At 38.2% G+C, this 19,017-nt stretch overlaps 1 protein-coding gene across 15 annotated transcripts in view; it reads left to right on the forward strand.

Annotated features, from left to right (window-relative positions):
- The window catches only part of TENM3 (teneurin transmembrane protein 3), a 1,315,365-nt gene that overhangs the window by 1,175,292 nt on the left and 121,056 nt on the right, over positions 1–19,017 (forward strand). For 10 of the 15 annotated variants that reach the window (XM_039550639.1, XM_039550640.1, XM_039550642.1 and 7 more), the window contains 3 exons: positions 67–304; positions 5,214–5,306; positions 7,927–8,031. In XM_039550639.1, the coding sequence (XP_039406573.1) occupies positions 67–304; positions 5,214–5,306; positions 7,927–8,031 (436 nt within the window). The remainder of the gene's footprint in view (positions 1–66; positions 305–5,213; positions 5,307–7,926; positions 8,032–19,017) is intronic. The other 5 variants (XM_039550646.1, XM_039550648.1, XM_039550649.1 and 2 more) reach the window with 2 other exon arrangements.

Here is a 19,017-nt window from a genome sequence, read left to right on the forward strand (position 1 = left end):
GTTCTGCTTTGGTTGTAGTAAATGCCAAGATGTTGTATAACGAACTTTAATTTTCTTTCTTCTTAGAACAACCTCCAAATAACCAAGGCCAGTCGACCCTGCAGCCTTTGCCACCTTCTCACAAGCAACATTCAGCACAGCATCACCCATCCATCACCTCACTTAACAGAAACTCACTGACAAATAGGAGGAATCAGAGTCCGGCCCCGCCGGCTGCTTTGCCCGCCGAGCTGCAAACCACACCTGAGTCAGTCCAGCTGCAGGACAGCTGGGTGCTTGGCAGTAATGCGCCACTGGAAAGCAGGTAATTACTTAGGTACTACTACAGACTCTGGCAATTCTAAAGAAAACATTTAGCTTAATGAAAGTTGACCCGCAGCTAATACTTCCCCTCATTCAGCAAGCAAAACTGAAAAGTTTTCAGTCCTAAAAAATATGTCCTCACTCTAAAATCTGCAGTGACAATCTTCTCCCTTACAGTCCTATTCCAAAGTAATGAGTATATTAATTTTTCCAGACAAGCATTTTCCTTCCTGTTCATAATCTGTGAATTTTGCCTGTTTGAAGAAATTTCTTGCCTTGCTTGCCAGATATGTTATGTGTCAAATATATACCATCATACAGATCAAATGTTAAATAACTTTCAGTAATAGTTTTAACTCTTATACTTGGTACCTTTAAAGAAATACTTATGTGAAACTAGGTGTTTTTAAAGGTGCCTAGGATTTGGTGAGACAAAAGAACTCAGTTCTGGTGATAAATGATAAATTTGTCCTTGATAACTGGTTCTAGGAAAGAAGCAGCTAATATGAAGGGTGACGCTAGCTTTTTTAGATGCAGAATGATTTATAAAAAAAATTGATAGGACTTACTGGCACAGAGCTGAATTTAACTACAGTGATTAATTAGTACTCATGTAACACTCAATCAGCACTATTTTTTTATTAAAGAAAGCCATAATATTCCAATTTAGTTATTAAACTGAGCATTTATTACTATAGTGAAGTTGACAGTAATTCTCAAAAATGTTTATGAAATCCCTTTGGTTTATTCTTTGAATCCCTTTAAATTATGTTTTATAGATAGCGAAGATGATTTTGACTAATTTAAAAGATACATGACCTTAAGATTCTCTTTTAAGTAGTTTTTATCACCATAGATGTTTCAGGCAGCTCCTCTGTAAGACAGTTGGAATGGCTGTTCCTTTTCTTAGTTTTCTTGGACTCTCCTGTGTTATGAGACATAAGCACTGTGGAACAGCATTCCACTGAAGAGATTTCATCATCATATTCAAACAATCTAGTACATTAAGAAAGAATTTTCTTATAGAACAAAAAAATTTGTAGTGGGAAAAAGGTGTTTAATGTTTTCCTGATGCTAGTTAATCTCAGGTAGATGGGTAAGGTCTTTGATGTTTGCTTCTATTGACATATATATTTTTATTGTGTTTAAAAGGTGTAGGACTACTTGAATGAGAATGCCACTTCCAACCTTAAGTATTTTTTGTAAGGTCTTTTCATCTTTTAAATATTCCTGATGGAAACCTAAGAGTGTTTTGAGTGTTCAAGTTTTGAACACTTGCGAATAAGTTAAAATGTAAAAATTTCATGTAAAAACTGACACAGCCCTACTACTGTGGTTTTTCTAATAGTCTTACTTGGTTGGAACTCTGGAGGTGAAGTACCCATCTTATTTGTCATTGATTTTTCCCTTTTGGTTAAGGTTCCCTGCTGAGTGTGATTTTCAGGCTCAGTTTCAACTATATTAACAACTTTGTGATAGGTCTCTTTCTTCATCCTTTTCTTGGACTAAAAGAAAGTTTATTTCCTCTTTAGCAATATTCTAGCTTATGCTTATTGTTGGGGGTTTTTTCCTTCTCTTTTTTTTTTTTATCTGACTTAGATGACAGCCATTTAGAGGTAGAGAATGTGAATGTCAGCATATATACACAACTATCTTTCTAGCTCTATGGGCTCATATTGATGATGGGTGGCATAAAAATGACATACAGTTTGCTGTCATGTATAGCTGAGCAGTGAATTGGCTGGGTATGTGTATGTGCATGTAGGAGACAGGGATGTATTTGCAAAGCCTGGAGGAGGTTTTAGTCCCTATCACCCTGCAGTAGTAGTGAAAGTGACTTCAAAATATGTATTTCATAATATTGGATTCAGTTGTGTATTTACTAGAACATACTGCAGTTTGGCTCTGTGCAAAGTACTATTAATGAGAATTAATGCATTTGTGTGAAGCATTGCTGTTAGTGGCTAAGTAGATGAACTGTGAGGTAACAGATCAGTGATGTCCAACAGAAACGCCAATTTACATTTTTTTAAATATAAAAAGACTCTTTGCTTAAATGTTTATGAGCACCTAAAACTGTAACTTGAATGAATTGAATTATGTGAGTGCTTCTTGCATCTTTGATGCCATCTTTAAATGACAATAAGGTTACCAAGCAGAGGCAGAAATTGTCTTCCCTCTATTTGGGCTCAGTAAAATCTACATTAACAAAAAAAGCAAGACAGTAAGAGAATATTTCCTGCAGGTTTCCTGCAGACTGCAGGACCCGTCATTGCACATTTAATGATCTTTACTATTTGACTGGTCCCTAGCCTGCTGTAAGTTAGGTTTATTTGTAGAGCCAATAGATCTGCTGGAGGAACCAGCACTAGAGAATAGTATGAACTTTGGAAGAAATCAGAAGCTTTCCATTTTGTTCCTTGAATTACTGGTTGGACAGCCAAAGTCATGCAAATAAATGACTATGAGTCAGGTCATATTCAGTCAATATGATAAAAGGTGATTTAGTAATTAAATGTTAGTAGGTTTTTTATTATTATTGAACTTTAAGTTTTTATTCACCTACTAGTTTTAGTAATGATTTCTTGAGCACCAGTATCAGTAGTTACATTCTCATGACTTAGTTTTAGTAGAATCTAAATTACTGATATTTAAAAATACATAGTAAATTACTTCTTTAAATGCTCTCTCTGTTAAATATTTGAATGTGCAGAATTTTTCTAATGCACAATCAATTATGAATGTTAGAGATGGACAGAGGAAAAGTATGTTAGAACTCATAAATGTGTAGATAAAAATAAGCTGGTAGCATCTCTTAGTGCATTTCCTGGGAAGTATTTCATTAATTTTAAGCACTGAATGTAAAAGATCAATTTGTTGGGAAGGGGAAATTTACATATTCCAGTCAAGGAATAAATCTCTGAGAATATTATGTAATCTTGTCCAGAATCTGTGCTATTGTGCCAGTGAATCAAAGAAGAGCTTTGCTTTTTCTTACTGGATTTGGTGCATAAAATACCTCATTTCAAAGATGGCTGCATTTTGTATGATGGACTGTGAATTTTTTATAGAAACTAGCCAAGAAACTAACATGCTTTTCATAGTTTATACAGATACTACTTAGTCTTCTTTTACCACTTAGTCTTAAAAGTAGAGTGGTAGGTACATTACTGTATTCAGCTACTTACCTACTTATTTGGCCAAGAAAAAAGAAGGAATTGGCTGAAGAAATACTTGATGGCTGGAAAATATTTTAGCATTTTGAAGGATTTAATTAAAATACTGGAATATCTCAGAAATAGTATAGACAGTTCCTGGAATGTGTTACTTCAAACCTGTTCTGTAAACTTGATTCAAAATTCATTTTAGAATGTGAAGATTTTAGAAACTCCTAAAGTGTGATGAACATACCCATATTTCTTTATTGGGGTAGATTGCCAATGATCCAATTGCCTTCAGTATTGATTAAGGTGTGGAAAGGGTGTTGATAGTTTCCAGGGAAGTTTTAAATAAATTTGTGTAGAGGCTGATTGATTGTCTGCAAAAGCACAGTGTTGCTAGAGGTTAAAGTCTGCTCAAACCAGCTATTTTACACATTCCACCCACTAAAACAGTGCCTGGTTTAATCAAATTCAGAATTGTTCTGTTCTGTAAGTCTTCCAGGTTTTCACACATGGACTTGATTAGACATGTTACTTCTATTGAGAAGGTGCATGGTACATAATAAAGGTACAAACTGGGGATGGAGTTCAAGTCCTGCTCTTCTGAAGACCCTGTTTATCACTGTAGGTGTGTCACGTTGCTGATCTGCAAATTCAAGAAACAGGACTCTGTTTAGATTGCTGACAGCATGAATGCATTTGAAAAATTGACATGCCATAATTATGGGATCATTATATAAACACATTAGGAATTAAGTATTGTTTTCAAAGACTAAAGTCAAAAAGTTCTGTTTTCTTCTGACATTCTCTTACTGTCGGGTTCTCACTGAGCATCTGTTTGAATCCTAAAACACCAAGCCCATATGCTTTTATAAGCTTCCTTTGATGTCTATAGTGTCTTGCTTTAGATTTTTGCTTGATCCCTCTGGCATCTTTCCTGGTCAAATATCCCTTGCTGTCACCATAAGTACTTGGAATTTGATCATGCTGTGTATTTTGTCCCTTGGCTCTTAGGCAAGCACCAGTAGTCCAGAATTCAGTAGCATTTGCACAGTATTCCTTGAGTTTATCATTCCTGTTTTCAGAGGTATACAGTCATTGAAGTAAGAATGGACCCAAGTATTTTATGTTATCATTTCCTGTTTTAGATAGGATAAAACAAATATGCAGTTCTAAATAAAATAATAGTGGCTTACTTCGTTTCCTCACTATTCCCTGAGAGAACCAGAGTCTGTGATGCTTCCTTTGCCTCTCCTGCTGCTGCACATTGTCATTTGCAGAACATGAGATCCCCATTCACTCTGGTAGCCAGCCCTCCGCGTATTTTGCTGGCTGGCTGGCTGTGCCAAATAGCCAGCAAGAGGCTGTCTTTTAATAGTCTCAGTTCACTTTTATTACTTCATCTCTGGTCCAGCCTCATCAAGTAAACAGCATCCCCCACTATGCACTGTTCAGTCCTTAAGCCTGTCTTGCCACAGGCAGCAGTCAGGAATTTTATTCAAGGACTTGCACATAAATAAGGGGTCACCAGAGGGTAATGGTCACCTCATGGTAGCCTTATAACACTGTGTCTTCAGGCTGCAATCCAGCATGTTGTTCAGAAGACATCATGGAAGGCAGATAAATCCCACATTCAGTTTTGCACAGAGTTACACAACAGAATTAGTATAATTCTTTTTTGTGGGATCATCCCATTCTTTAATTTGAAATTGCACCTCTAATTTCATCTTTTTGTATCTTTATGTATAGAGAATTAGAAAGTCAAGCAGTCCTTGCAAATGGTCATGACAACCTTATAGAGATGGATGTGTTTTCTCCAACATATCACGATAGCAGTTATGGGTATGTGACTCTTAAGTGTTTGCATGATGCTAACTGTTGACACAGAAGACAAAGTGTGATTTGAAAAAAAATTATTGCGATAGGAAAACATCTGGAACAAACTTACTCAGCCTTACATCTGATTTTTTAAAAATTAGTCTAAATAATGTCATACTGACTCATAGTAGATACAAAATGGAAACTCTGACTGCCAAATCTTGCTTGCTTTAAGACATTAAGAATGCAATGGACATCGTATTAATTCTCTATGGCCCAAGTCTGCAGGACATTGCAAACTATTTGCATGATTACACATTTGCGAGATCTGATTCTTAGTTTGTGACTTATTTACTACTTAGCAAATATTTTTTACAAATATTATGACATTATTAATATAGCATAAAGGAAGACCAATCAAAGAAGTTAAGAAGAGTTACATACCTAGTCCATAATATTTTTACCAGCTAGTTGGAGATCGCAACTGCTGGTAAGTAACTGTAAATAGAGATTTCCATATAAATTACTATTTCAATTTACAATGTAGAACTGTTCCATATCTACTTAACTTTGTCAATAATCTGTGTCTAATTTTGGAACTGTGTTTTGGCATTCTTATGCCAAATCAATATAATTAGTTTCTGGTGCATACACACACAAAAAAAGAAAAAAAAAACCCTGACAAAGCAGTACCATTTCTGAACTGTTGATCATAAATTTACCTTTTTTTGTTTGCTTGTTTATACTCCACTAAAAATCAAATTTTTATGTCCAAATTCTGTTTTGCTAATGGTAACTCCTAACTTTATAAAAGGGACAATGTGCTATTTGATTAAATGAGGAGATCTGCAGTTGCCCACTAATTAATCTGTAATATATATTGACACAGTACATTGATTTTCTTCTCCCAAAAACTCCTAAGCTTTCACTTAGCCACAAATTAAAATCAACAGCGGAAGAGAATGGTATGTTAAATTCAATTAGTCAGCCATTATCAGCAAACTCAAAGATATTGCAGATATTTGCCAGAAGATCCCAATATATTTTCTTCAAAGTAAAAATGTAAGCATATCATATTAAAACAGAACAAAGCCAAATACTATTGTTCCATGTAGAACAATTACGATACAATACTGGTTCAGATGCATAAATGCTGAGGTAGTGTTAATAGAACCATGCCTGGTTTATGCTTTGTATGTTTGTAATGGAATCACCAAATGTAAGTATTTTAGCAAATGGACTATGAAATTCCTGTTTGCTGATACTAATTCAGGTAACAATACAATGAAATTTATCTTGTCTGTAATCCCTTCATTTTATCCCAAAATTATGCTAGCAGGGATCATCTCCTAGTGTGAAAGTTGTCCAGAGATAATAATACATCAGTTCTGAAGCATAATAGATTTGGGACGACAACATGCTATCAGCATGAAGATTCAGTTTATCAATGTCACTAACATACTGTGTCACAGCTAGAATCATTATATATTTGTTTCTTTGTTTTCATGTCATGCATGTATTACATTATGATATACTATTTCTTCGTTTGTATGGCTTACAGAGAGAATATTAATCCAATGAATTTGACAATTTTAGTGTTAAGAATGATTATAGAAATAGACATTTTACATAGAAATTCTAATGATTCATAGGCCTAGACCTAAAGAATAGTTGTTTATAGCTTCAAGAGATGTATTCACGTGCATTAATTATCATAAAACAGCTGGAAATCTGTATTTTAGTGATATGTATTGTTGGCTTTATTCTCTTCTCTAATGTATAAACATATATTAGTGTACCTGTTGACAGATCAGCTTAGTTTGAAGTAAGAAGTCTTTTTTCCTTTTACCTAACGTGATAGTCCTATTCCCCAAAATATGTAAGATTCACTATCAGTGAATGACTGTATTTATATTACTTATTGATAAAGCTTGCTAGTATTTTCTATTTCTATATTTTTCTATATTCTGTATTTTCTGTTTTCTATTGTCCCCTCATTTTCTGAAAATTTCGTATTTTTTCCAGGGTTGGGGTTTGAAAACTTCCTGTTGTATTTAAGTACGAATTCTTTGCAAGGAAGTTGATTGGGGATTTTTGTCATCTGTTGGGGACAAAGTTCAGGAGAGCTAAGTTTAGGGCATGCTGTATTAAACTTAGTAGTGGTAGAGGAGAAAACTGAAAAAGGCTGAGTACAAAAGGAGTAGGAGTGGGTAGATGGATTAGTCCACAAGGAGGAACGGAGACTTGTTGGTTAAGCAAGGTGGGACATAGATAAAATGCTAGAGAACTAGAGGCTGAATATCTAGGATAAAAACTGAGATAATTTATTGTCCTTTACTGCTTGTGATTATTTGTGAAATCCTTTTGAATTGCATGCACCTCATCACCTGTAGGACTGACTCAACATGGTGAGAAGCCTTGGCTGCTGGCATATGCTCTACTAATGACAGAAGCCAGAAATAATCAATTATTTTCTATCTGTGATGGCCTATGCAGATAAGAAAGCTTTCAATATGATTTCTAAAGTTTCTCCAAACTTCCTTAAATAAAATCACAAGTTAACACTTTAGGAAAAAAATTATCATCAACATCATAAATCTAGCACAGAAAACTTGCAAAATTAAAAGCTAACTTCTTTCTACAGTTCCTTGGCTGCAGCTGAGCTTACCATCCCAATAAGTGCAGGTCAAGTTGAACCAGAAGGGAATTTTAACAGATTCTGGAGATTCTTTCTGTCGCATTCAAACAGGTGAGGAAACAATACCAAATGTCATGGCAAAACAAAGACCTGGATAACTGTATAATGCCTGCATTCAGCATCTGTGATAATGCTGATTGATCAAAGAGAAGTTCAGCTGCAAAAAGTTATGTGTAGAAATGAGAACCCTAAAAGATAAAGCATCACCCTCCTCTGAGCATAAGATGTAATCCTCTGCCTTGAATCCATGAATGGTGGTCTCTCAGTTCTATGAAACTTGGCATGTTGCATATGAGAGACAATGCAAGCATAGTATTCAAGTTTTCAGCAAGGAACAAGGACTGGAAAATAGGAATGACTGTTGCATCACGTGTGTGCACAGTCGCCAAGTTGGCCACAGTCGCTGTAGCTCAGAGGTTGTGACAGTGCTGTTGCTGTAGTGACAGACTGTGGCTGTGTGAGTGACTGCTTATACTGTAGAAGTGGCAGCACAGAGTTCATCACGACTTACCATAGACTCCAAATTGTGAGAGAAACACAGCTATGGACATCAGTAAGTGAGCTAAGGTTCACACATCCATTATGATGGAATCTTCAGCCTGCTTGCAGCTTCAGGCAGAATCAGATCCTATCAGTCACTGGCAGAATAATACTTCCCTTCTTTAAATTCCTTCTGGTTTTATTTTCTTTTAAAATGTCCAGTAGCTCAGTCAGTCCAGACAAAATTTCAGCCTTTGTTCCAAATTCTGAGTTAATCCTTGGGTACATAATGCAGCTCTGGGTCTCTCTTAAAGTGTATTTCTTTTTGAAATACTCTCCATGTGTCTTTTGAGACATTTAAAGCAATTGTTCTCTTTCAACTTTATGAAGAAGCAAGGGTAGTTAAAAAGATTGGAGGAGTAGTTGTGCTCTACATTTCTTTGATTTTCTGCCTGGAAACTGTAACTTACTAAATATTTAAGATAGGAACTGGCTACGGTTAGAATGCCTTATCTCAGAGACAACTTTTCCTGTCTCTGTCTTGTTAGGGGTATGATTCCAGAAGAGCAGAGAAGATAAGGAATTGTAATATAAATCCTTACTGCTCACATAAGCATTTCAGGTCCTCACTGCAAAATTCAGATGCTTTCCTCTGCTCTCCCTTCCTCTGGAGAGATGAGAACTGCAATAGCAGGAATATTGTATCAGAAATACTGAATTCAGTATCAGAAAGTGCAATAAAGGGCTGCCAAGTTCACTCCCAACTGCTGCCTCCTTCAGAAGTGAACATTACCAACAATATCAAGAGCCAAGTCACTTACTGTGACCTAGGTGGAAGTCTGTGTAAGTACTAGTCCTCTGAGAGACCCAGAGGAAGCCTGTAAGGCAACAGAGCTACTTGATATTTTTTCAGCGATACATAGATCTAGTTTCACTCTCATCTGGAAAGTGAGTAATGGTACTGTTCTGCAATGAACAGTATGAGTAACTGCAGTTGAGCCAGGTTTCCTTCCTTGTTCACCCAGCACAAGGCATTATTTGCATTGGACTCCCTTGTTCATTTCTGCAAAGTGTGGCTTAGCATTGTTTGTTCTCCTTGTTCATCTTCACAGAGTGCAGCATAGCAGAGAGGAGCACGAAGGAGCAGGCTTGGGAGAGCCATCTGATTATTCTGGTTATTTTGATCATAGATATGCAGAAATGAACTCCTCCTTCTCTGGGATCTAGAACTAGCAGCCTGAATCTGAATTTGGAGAAACAAATACTAGGATAACAGGTGCCCTCTGCATCCTGTAGCACTGTGTTCTTTCTTGTACTGCCAGGAAGGTGGAGGTGATGCAGAAGAAGATTAACACACCAAAGGAGAGGAAGTTCGGGGCTTTTGTCAGCATTCAGTCCTTCAAGTCATCATGTCCTGGTGACTTTCACAGCAGACTGGGGCACTGTCTTGTCTGAATTGCTCTTTGAAGCTTCAGCTGCAAGTTGCTATGCCTGACTTCTCCATTCCTTTCTCTAGCAGCCAGCAGATCTGTAGCCTGCAAGGGCCAGATGTGAAAAAACACACAAGCAGTAAAGAAGACACTTTAGCCCTAGAAGAACCTTTGTTCTTTCTTGAATTTCAGTGTTCAATTTTCAAAGAAGGCGGGTCCTTGGTGTAAACCCAGCAAATTCAAGCAAGTGTTACCATATGTAAAGTGCTTTTCTGAAACATTTCAATAATCTGGTAGAAGAGGCTTGTCTCCATTTCCCACAGATGTTTCCTCTGTTTTTGCATATGGATAATAGCTGCCTTCTCCTTCTTTCTTTCCTCCAAACTTTGATCATCATTTCATCTGATGTGATCTTGGAGCTTTTTCCAGGATTGTGATAGCATTAATACTGACCCCAAGGAAGGGGAAATTCACTTTTATCTCTTCCTAAGCAATTTTTTAATTGCAATTCTGCCCAGAAAATAAACTAAGACAAATTCACAGCATAACACAATTTCTGTGCTGGCTTGGAGTTATGTTAAATGCAGCCATATGGTTCTGTGGAAGTCAGTCATAAGCTTGTGCTAAGGGCAAACACCACCAGCTACGTGGTTTCATCTCAGAAGAATATTAAAAGAAGTTGAAGACAGGCATAAAGTGTTCACAGAGAAACAAAAATTCAATTCCTGCTAGAGCCTGCTGGGAAAGCTTATCTCATGCATCAATGAACCAGAGTTCAAATGAAACCTAGCCAGTAATTTCTGTTATCTTTTACATCTTTCGTATAATGTCAGTCGGCAGAGATTAATCTTTTCTTTCTGTTTCCTCAGCTCAGTGCAAGGAATCGTATTTATTGATGTGGTCTATCCATTAGTGAATCGGGCAGAGCTCGCTAATGTCAAGTGGCAGGTGAGGGTCATGGTCTCTCTCAGAGACCCCAGTTCAATCCAGCATGAATAGGGTCTGTCAGCAGAGAGAGGGCACACCAGTCAGTGTGCAGTACTATGATTGATCGCGATCTTGGACCACTGTCTTTTACACGTTTAATGGTTTTCTCCTCGTTCTGACAGTTAATGTATCTTGTAGGGGTTTTTGAACAAACAAAAAAGCATGATAACCCATTCCCAGGAGGGAAAAATTCAGCTAGTTTTCATTAAGGAAAGTCAGGGAGAGACAAATACAAAATCTGAAATGAGAGAAGTTGGAGCAAACTAAAATAGCTGCAGCTCGATGTATCCCTTCTCTCCTTAACTTTCTTAAGATTAATTGATCTCTTTGAATGGAAATGGCAAGTGAAATGCTATGTCTTTACACAGAGATAGACATGCACTATCCCTGCATGTGTCTGTGATGATGTATTTGAGGTTGAGCTCCCAAACCTTAGAAGTCTGTTCTGTCTGAAAGTCTATTCTGCCCATTTGAAACATCAGAAAAATAAAAATATAAAGTTGCAGTTATCCTTATGTCTCATTTGCTTACACTGGCCTCATGATGCAGCCAAACTTTTGTAGAAGGTTTTTGAAAAGCCAAATTATTGATTGCTTCTGTCGCCAAATAGGTGCATTATGAATTGGAACCATTTGAGGGCCAAAATCCAGTGGTTTATTTTTGGTTCAGGCGAGCAATCATCACAGTTGTGTTCATGACAAAACAGAATAGTTAACAGTTTTTATGCCTAGGAATTCAGCAATACCATTATATTAAACATCAAACCCATCAATAGGAGTACTATTGAATTCCAAGCAGAGGAGTTGAGTCTCCTGAAGTATTTATGCCACCAAAACACAAATTCACTAAAATTTACATTTCTCTCAATTTGCATTCACTCAAAGTGGATTTGATAGCTTTTCTCCACCTCTGGAGCCTTAGGAGAAAGCAATTGATGTGTTTCTAATTCTAAGTGTCTAAGGTGTAGATATTACATCTTGTGCCTTGCAGTGAATCCAGGCTGAAAGACTGAGGACCTTAGCAGAATGCATAAGACATTTTACCTGGGCTTGCTTAAAAATGTGTTAATTAATGTAATAATGTCCACAGATTCAACACCTTCAAGGCAAATAGATAATTTTTAATAGAGTTAGACACTGGCAGATTTGAGTTGGTTTGGGGAGGAAGATTAACCTATGCTCCACTATGTAAAAATTGGTGTGCTCATTTCATAAAATATTTAATTTTTGATTACAGAAAACAGAATGGCATTGCCTTAGCTGCAAGAGTCCAGTGAAGTACAGTGATCTTTTGAGTCTACAGTGGTCTCCTGTGCTGGTGATTGCTATTGTGTCCAGGGTTTTTCTCAAATTGCCAGGGCAAGAGATGAGTCAAATAAAACAAATTCGTGGACTTTTTGCTTACATGAAAGAAATTTTTAGAGCATCCCAGATATATCTAAATATATGGGGATATTTTGATACCTAGAGGTAAAAGAAACAAATGCAAAAAATGTTAGGGATAGTTTTTCTTTCCTCTTTCACCTCTCCTCAAGTCACTTTCTATTCTGTCAACTTCCAAATGTCAGTTTTGATTTATTCTGCACTGAAACAACAGGTATCTGAAAATAGCTTTCCTCATCTCCACAGTTGCCTTTGCCTGACCCATAAAAAGCCTAAGTTTTTCTTTTTTGCTTGAGGCAATTAGTTCTTAATGCTTTTGTGTGTTTTACCCTAAAAATATAGTGAATCAAACAGTAGTATTATAAAAATTTGTCTTTGTGTTCTGCGGGGCAAACAGTACATACTCATTATACAACAACAAGGGAATAATCAGTTGAATTTAAATTTAAATTGGTAGAAGAAAATATATTTTGATATATTGCATGTTTAGCCTACAGAACAAAATGCCACAAGACATCAGTGAGAGCATGAGTTTTGGACTGGTTAGAGAAAGTGCAAGCTGTTAGTGAGTAAGTAGACTGGAAGGCATTCATTCCTTCCCTTTGTACTGGCCGCTTTCAGACAGGGTGTTGTTGCTGATGGTCTCCTCTACTGCAGTAATTCCTGTTTCTGCTTATTTGGTTACAGTTTTACACAGCTTTTGTAAATGTTCTCTATCAAATAAGTTATCTCTTTCTCCACCATTTTTGGAATAAACTAACTTTCTCACTCTTCTGCATATCCTTTCAGGAATCCTACCCCGTACACTGGTTTTTAGACAGACACCTCCATCAGAAGTACAGGCCAGAGATCATTTCTGACATTGGATGCCTTTTGTAGTGCAGTCTTCTGAGTGTTAGAGCTATTCTTCCTCAGTTGTCTTCCAGTGTAATGATCTGAAGAGCCATGTATCACTGACTGGATCATCACGGAACAGGCCAAACATTGCATTTAGGACAGTATAGGAGACCGTGCTGCAAGAAAACTTATTCTGCAGTAGCACTAGGACATTTTTTACTGATCACAGTGGAATCTCTCTATTCAGGAACATGACCAAATGAATAGATTTATTCTCTATCATATTTTTCAGGTGCCGTTAGTGTACAATGATACACAAAAGGATTCAGGGCTTTTAAACACATATTTTCTGAATACAGTTTTATTCTGGATCAGTGGTATTTTAGCTCTTAAGATGAGGAGTGTTTAGTTGCTGTATATGCATAAGGCCTAGCAATATTGACCTTTATTCTATGATAGCAGTTGTCAACTAAACAGTAATGCACAAAATATCAATAGCTGCCATTTAATCTCACTGGCAGGGTGATAAAATATGATGCATATTCTGATGTATTTTGAGATGTTCAGTAGAATTTTGCTGGGCCTTATTCACAATTCCGTATTTAGTACAAATTTTGTAAAAGTCCTGTGTGACTTTTAATACAGTGTGACATACTTGCCATGTGATTCAGCACTCTGTTGGCAGGGTTGCACTGTATGAAATAATTTAAAACAGAACTAAAATGCTGCCAAAAAAGTTACTTGAAATTATAAGGTAGGCTTTTTTACATCTTCCAAGTATTGCAAAGTATTCTATATATATCTGATACCCAAAATTAGTGAAATTATTCTTTAGCAAGGTGAAGCAATTTCAGAATAATCTAAAAAAAAAGTCATGTATCTAATGTAAAAATTGCATTAGGAATGTTAAAATTACGCAGTTACTCTATTCGGATTGAGACCAGTCTATTTATAAATTAATGTGTAACATTCCTTTTTGCTTGGTGATAGTTTATATAGTACTTCTGGCTGTCTGGAGTCTAGGGCCTTCCAGACGTGTTTATGTAATATTGCATTCATTGATGCATAGTATCCATTTTCTTCTGAACTGTGGTCAAAAGTTCTTGTCATAGATCCTTGCATAAAGAAAGTTATTCTAAATCACTTTTCTGTTGCTGGACACCTGGCTATCTTATATCAAAAGTATTTGGGCTTCTGGGCTGAGTCTCACTGTCCTTGAATATTTTGATAGTCTATCTCCATTTCTATGAAGACACAGTTTTCAGTTAACTTAATCTTTCTGCCAAACTCATGGATGGCTTTTATCACTTCTTTTCCCTCTTCTGTTTTCCTGTTTACTGGATTTAGTAGAGAATGCTTCGATTTTCCACAGAGGAAGTGGCAGCACAAAGAAAATGTGATTTGCTGTGAATTCTCTCCCCTCGCCAGTGTGAGAAGGAAGAAACCATCTGCATGTCAGCCAGTACACACCAGCACTTGGTGCTCAAAGAGTACTGAGTTAAATTAAAAGCATGATTATTTTACTTTTATTCACATGCCTCTGTTTTCTGAGCGGACGCCTTTGAGGTTTTTGATGCTGTATTTCTGTCTTTTTTTGTAAGGGCAAAAGCTTAATTAAAATGCCTGCCATTTGTGAAATAAGGGTATTTCCCAGCTGTCTTTGCATCCAAGGATTAGTTTATGGCATAACTTTGTATTTTGCTACCAGTCTGTAGTTTAGATTTGTTAGGTACTGAATACTTCCCACCTAAAATGTTACGATTAGCTGCACTTTTTAATAGCAACATCTATTGAATAGGTTGGCAGAAGTGTATATTGAGTAAATGTAAAAGTAGAATATTATTTGCTTAAAAAGTTGAACTGAATTATTTAATAATACAGAACTGGCTTGTCTTGTAAAATATTAGCATGATTCACTGGATTTTTGTACGCCATAGCTTAATAAAATATTTAAAGTGCTGCTTACGTGAAGATCTAGCAAGTGCATGTTATGTGATCAATTTTGAAGGGAAGATACACTATTGCAGATGGAATAAGCTCCCTATGAGATGAAACATAGTGTAATTTCCCGTAAGTCAGTGCCTGGTCAAGTAGTGCAAACGGTTTAGGCTTTGGAAATCAGCTATTTGAGTTCCATAGTTTGAAAATACAAGGTAGATAGATATATAGATAATTAAAATCATTTGTGGATGGATTATATTTCAAGAGCATAAGAATTTCAGCATTATCTGGAAGCAGCCTGGATTTGTTGTCAGATACCATATCCTTCTAAGAGTCTCATAGGAACAGTTTGGCATGGCTCAGTGAGGCAGACAAGATGTGCAAGTCTGATAGCATTACACTTTAAATACTTATCACTCGGAGTTAATGTAGCAGGAGAGTCTCTGACAACTTTGTTAGTAACTCCACTCATTAGAAATAGAGAGATCCAAACAAATTTTCTTAACCCACATGAAGATGCCAGACTGACTTTTCTGTCATTATTTTTCCCTCAGCATTCAGCCAGACAGTGCAACCACTCTGGTGTTGTATTCATGGGATTCAAAGCAAAGGAGAATAGCTTAAAGTGAGGAGCTGTGCCATGTGCTGCCTAAGACAACACATTCCTGAATTCCTACTGTTGAATTCCCACGGCATTCTTCTGGAGAAACTGGCTGATCAAGGCACAGACAGGTGCACTCTTCCCTGGGTAGAAAACTGGCTAAATGGCCGGCCCCAGAGGGTGGTGAATGGAGTTACATCCAGCTGGTGGCCAGTCACAAGTGGTGTTCCCAATGGCTCAGTATTGGGACCAGTCCTGCTTAATTTCACAGAATCACGGAATAAGCTGAGTTGGAAGGGACCCACAAAGATCATCGAGTTCAATTCCCGGCCCTGCACAGGACCATCCCCAAGAGTCACACCACGTGCCCAAAAGTGTTGTCCAAACACTTGCTGGACTCTGTCAGGTTTGGTGCTGTGACCACTTCCCTGGGGAGCCTGCTCCAGTGCCCAACCACCCTCTGGGTGAAGAATCTTTTCCTAATATGCAACCTAAGCCTCCCCTGACACAACCTCAGGCCATTCCCTCAGGTCCTGTCACTGGTCACCACAGAGAGAGCAGTGCCTGCCCCTCCTCTTCCCCTCATGAGGAAGTTGTAACTGCAATGAGGTCTCCCCTCAGTTTCCTCTTCTCCAGACTGAACAGACCAAGTGACCTCAGTCACTCCTCATACGGCTTCCCCTCAAGGCCCTTCACCATCCTCATGGCCCTCCCTTGGAAGCTCTGTGATAGCTTTATATCCTTATATTGTTGTGCCCAAAACTGCACACAATATTCAAGGTGAGGCCACAGCAGTGCAGAGCAGAGCAGAATAATCACCTCCCTTGCCCAGATGGTGATGCTTTGTCTGTTACCAACAATCTTTACCAGTGATTTATTAATGAGGAGATTGAGTGCACCCTCAGCAAGTTCACAGAGACAGCAAGCTGGATGGGAGTGTTGATCTGCTGGAGGGTAGAAGGTTCCACAGAAGGAACACAGGCTGGATCAATGGGCCAAGGCCAATTGTATAAGGCTAAATAAGGCCAAGTGCTGAGTCCTGCACTTGGGTCGCAAAAACCTCCTGCAGCACTACAGGCTGGGGGCAGAGTGGCTGGAAAGCTGTCTTGCAGAAAAGTCCTAGAAGTGCTGGTTGACAGCAGCTGAACATGATTCAGCAGTGTGCCCAGGTGGCCAAGAAGGCTTCCTGGCCTGTATGAGCAATAGTGTAGCAACAGGACCAGGGAAGGATCTTCCCTCTGTACTTGGCACTGGTGAGGCCACACCTCGAGTGCTGTGTCCAGTTCTGGGCCCCTCACTACAAGAAAGACATTGAGGGGCTGGAGCAGGTCCAGAGAAGGGCAACGAATCTGGTGAAGGGTCTGGAGCACAAGTCCTGTGAGGAGTGGCTGAGGGAGCTGAGGTTGTTTAGCCTGGAGAAAAGGAGGCTCAGGGGGGTGTTACCATTCTCTACAACCACCTGAAAGGAGGTTGTAGCCAGGTGGGGGTTGGTCTCTTCTCACACATCACAAGCCATAGGACAAAAAGAAATGTCTTCAAGTTGCATCGGGGGAAGTTTAGGTTTGACGTTGCTGCCTGTTCTGAGCTTCCCTTCCCCCTCCCCAAGACACTTGCCTCTGCCATGTGCTCTGAACCCCTTTGTTCCAAGCACAGGCAAAACCAAATGTAACTCCAACTCTTTAGCAGTGTCTGATTGGCCGGTCACCCCGGGTCCGCCCCCCAGTCCTCCCCTTTCCCCTTCTCCAAATAAAAGAAAGGACCAAGGGGGGACCTGCCCTTTTTGGATTTGCAACCCTTTCTGCGAACATCTTGTCGTCTGTTTCTATTTGAAAGCTTCTAATTGCGGAAATTAGGCAGACCAAAAGCTATATTTCTCCCTCTTTGCTTCTGCTGGTAGTATCAGATTTGCAGCTAATCCATTTGCCGCTTTCAGAGCTCCTGAAATGCTGGATTGCCCGTGCTACCTCTCTAGGCTGCCCGAGGCTAAGGCATTGAACTGCGAGCCTAGCCGGTAAAAAGCTGTAAGTATATCTCCTCAGTTGGCTATTAGGAAAAACTTCCTTGAAAGGGTTGTCAAGCATCAGAACAGTCTGCCCAGTGAAGTGGTTGAGTCATAATCCCTCCAGGTATTTAAAAAATGTGTAGATGTGGCATTTAGGGACATGGTATAGTGGTGAACTTGGCAGTGCTGAGTTAACAGTTGAACTCAATGATCTTAGGGGTCATTTCTGACCTACATTTTTCCAAGATTCACATATAAAAGTTACAATTTTCTTTCATTACCTTGATGCTTGAGGTGGACTGTCACAGTTATGACAGTTCACACCATTGCTGTCATCTCTTGAGTTTATCTATGGGATTAACTCCTGAAAGGCTTTGAGAATATGGATTACAGTCTCTAGTAGTCTGTGGTCTACCAAAGCCAACATCAGTTCTCACTTTCTCAGAGAAAAAAAAAGGAAAATATCAGTGGCAGAGTGTTCTATTGCACTGTTTTGTTAAAGCTTGAGTTCTATTCAAGTGCTCGTATAATGCCAATTTCCACTTTTAGTCTGTTGAGTCTAACAGCAAGAGAAGGAGGATATGAAAATTGCAGGTTGGTCAGGCAGCTTCTTATTTTTAACATGGAAGCTGGTGTATAGGAGGAGTGTTATTGTATCTACTGTATGGCTTTCCTTCTGTCCCCTAAAACACTACACATTGCACATGGAATGGGGAACAGCTACCTTTGTATTTGGCATTTTCTTGGGATCTGTGTAGACACTGTTTGTGAAATACACCTGGACAGAGCATTTACCGTATGTAGGCAGGAATAAAAGAGCAATAAAGGTCAAGTGAATAAGACACTTTATCAGGACTTAATGAATTTACATGATCCTGTGAATGTGTACAAAGTAATGCTGTTGTAAAGTGTAAACATTTTTACATATGGCTAGTTATTATTTTAGTGTTTGCTACATTGAAAATGTCACAACTTTTAATGAAGTACCTTCTTAGACAGGATTTAAGCCACTGGGACTTTGTCTTTTGAGATTGTTGGTTATACTCTGAGCTCAGAAGCCAGAAAAATTTGGGATATGCTGTTGTGCATCAGTAGATCTAGTGCATATCCTTCTGTTGTTGCTGCCATCAAGTTTAATTTGTTCAGAATGAAGTAACCTAGGTAAAATATTTCATGGAATCATGTTTGTAATGCAAGTATTTTCAAGTAGAAGGCCTATGCCAAGATGTTCTAATTCATCTGTTAACCTCCCATAGCAAAGTCACCTGTAAACAACAAACCTTGTTTATCAACTGCTGGTATTTTTCTCAGGCAGCAGTGGGGCAAATTAATTTCTAGTGTCTCTACAGTGTAAATTGGTCCATTACTATGCAAGAA

Source organism: Corvus cornix, chromosome 4, assembly GCF_000738735.6.
Source record: "Corvus cornix cornix isolate S_Up_H32 chromosome 4, ASM73873v5, whole genome shotgun sequence".
Lineage (NCBI taxonomy): Eukaryota > Metazoa > Chordata > Aves > Passeriformes > Corvidae > Corvus > Corvus cornix.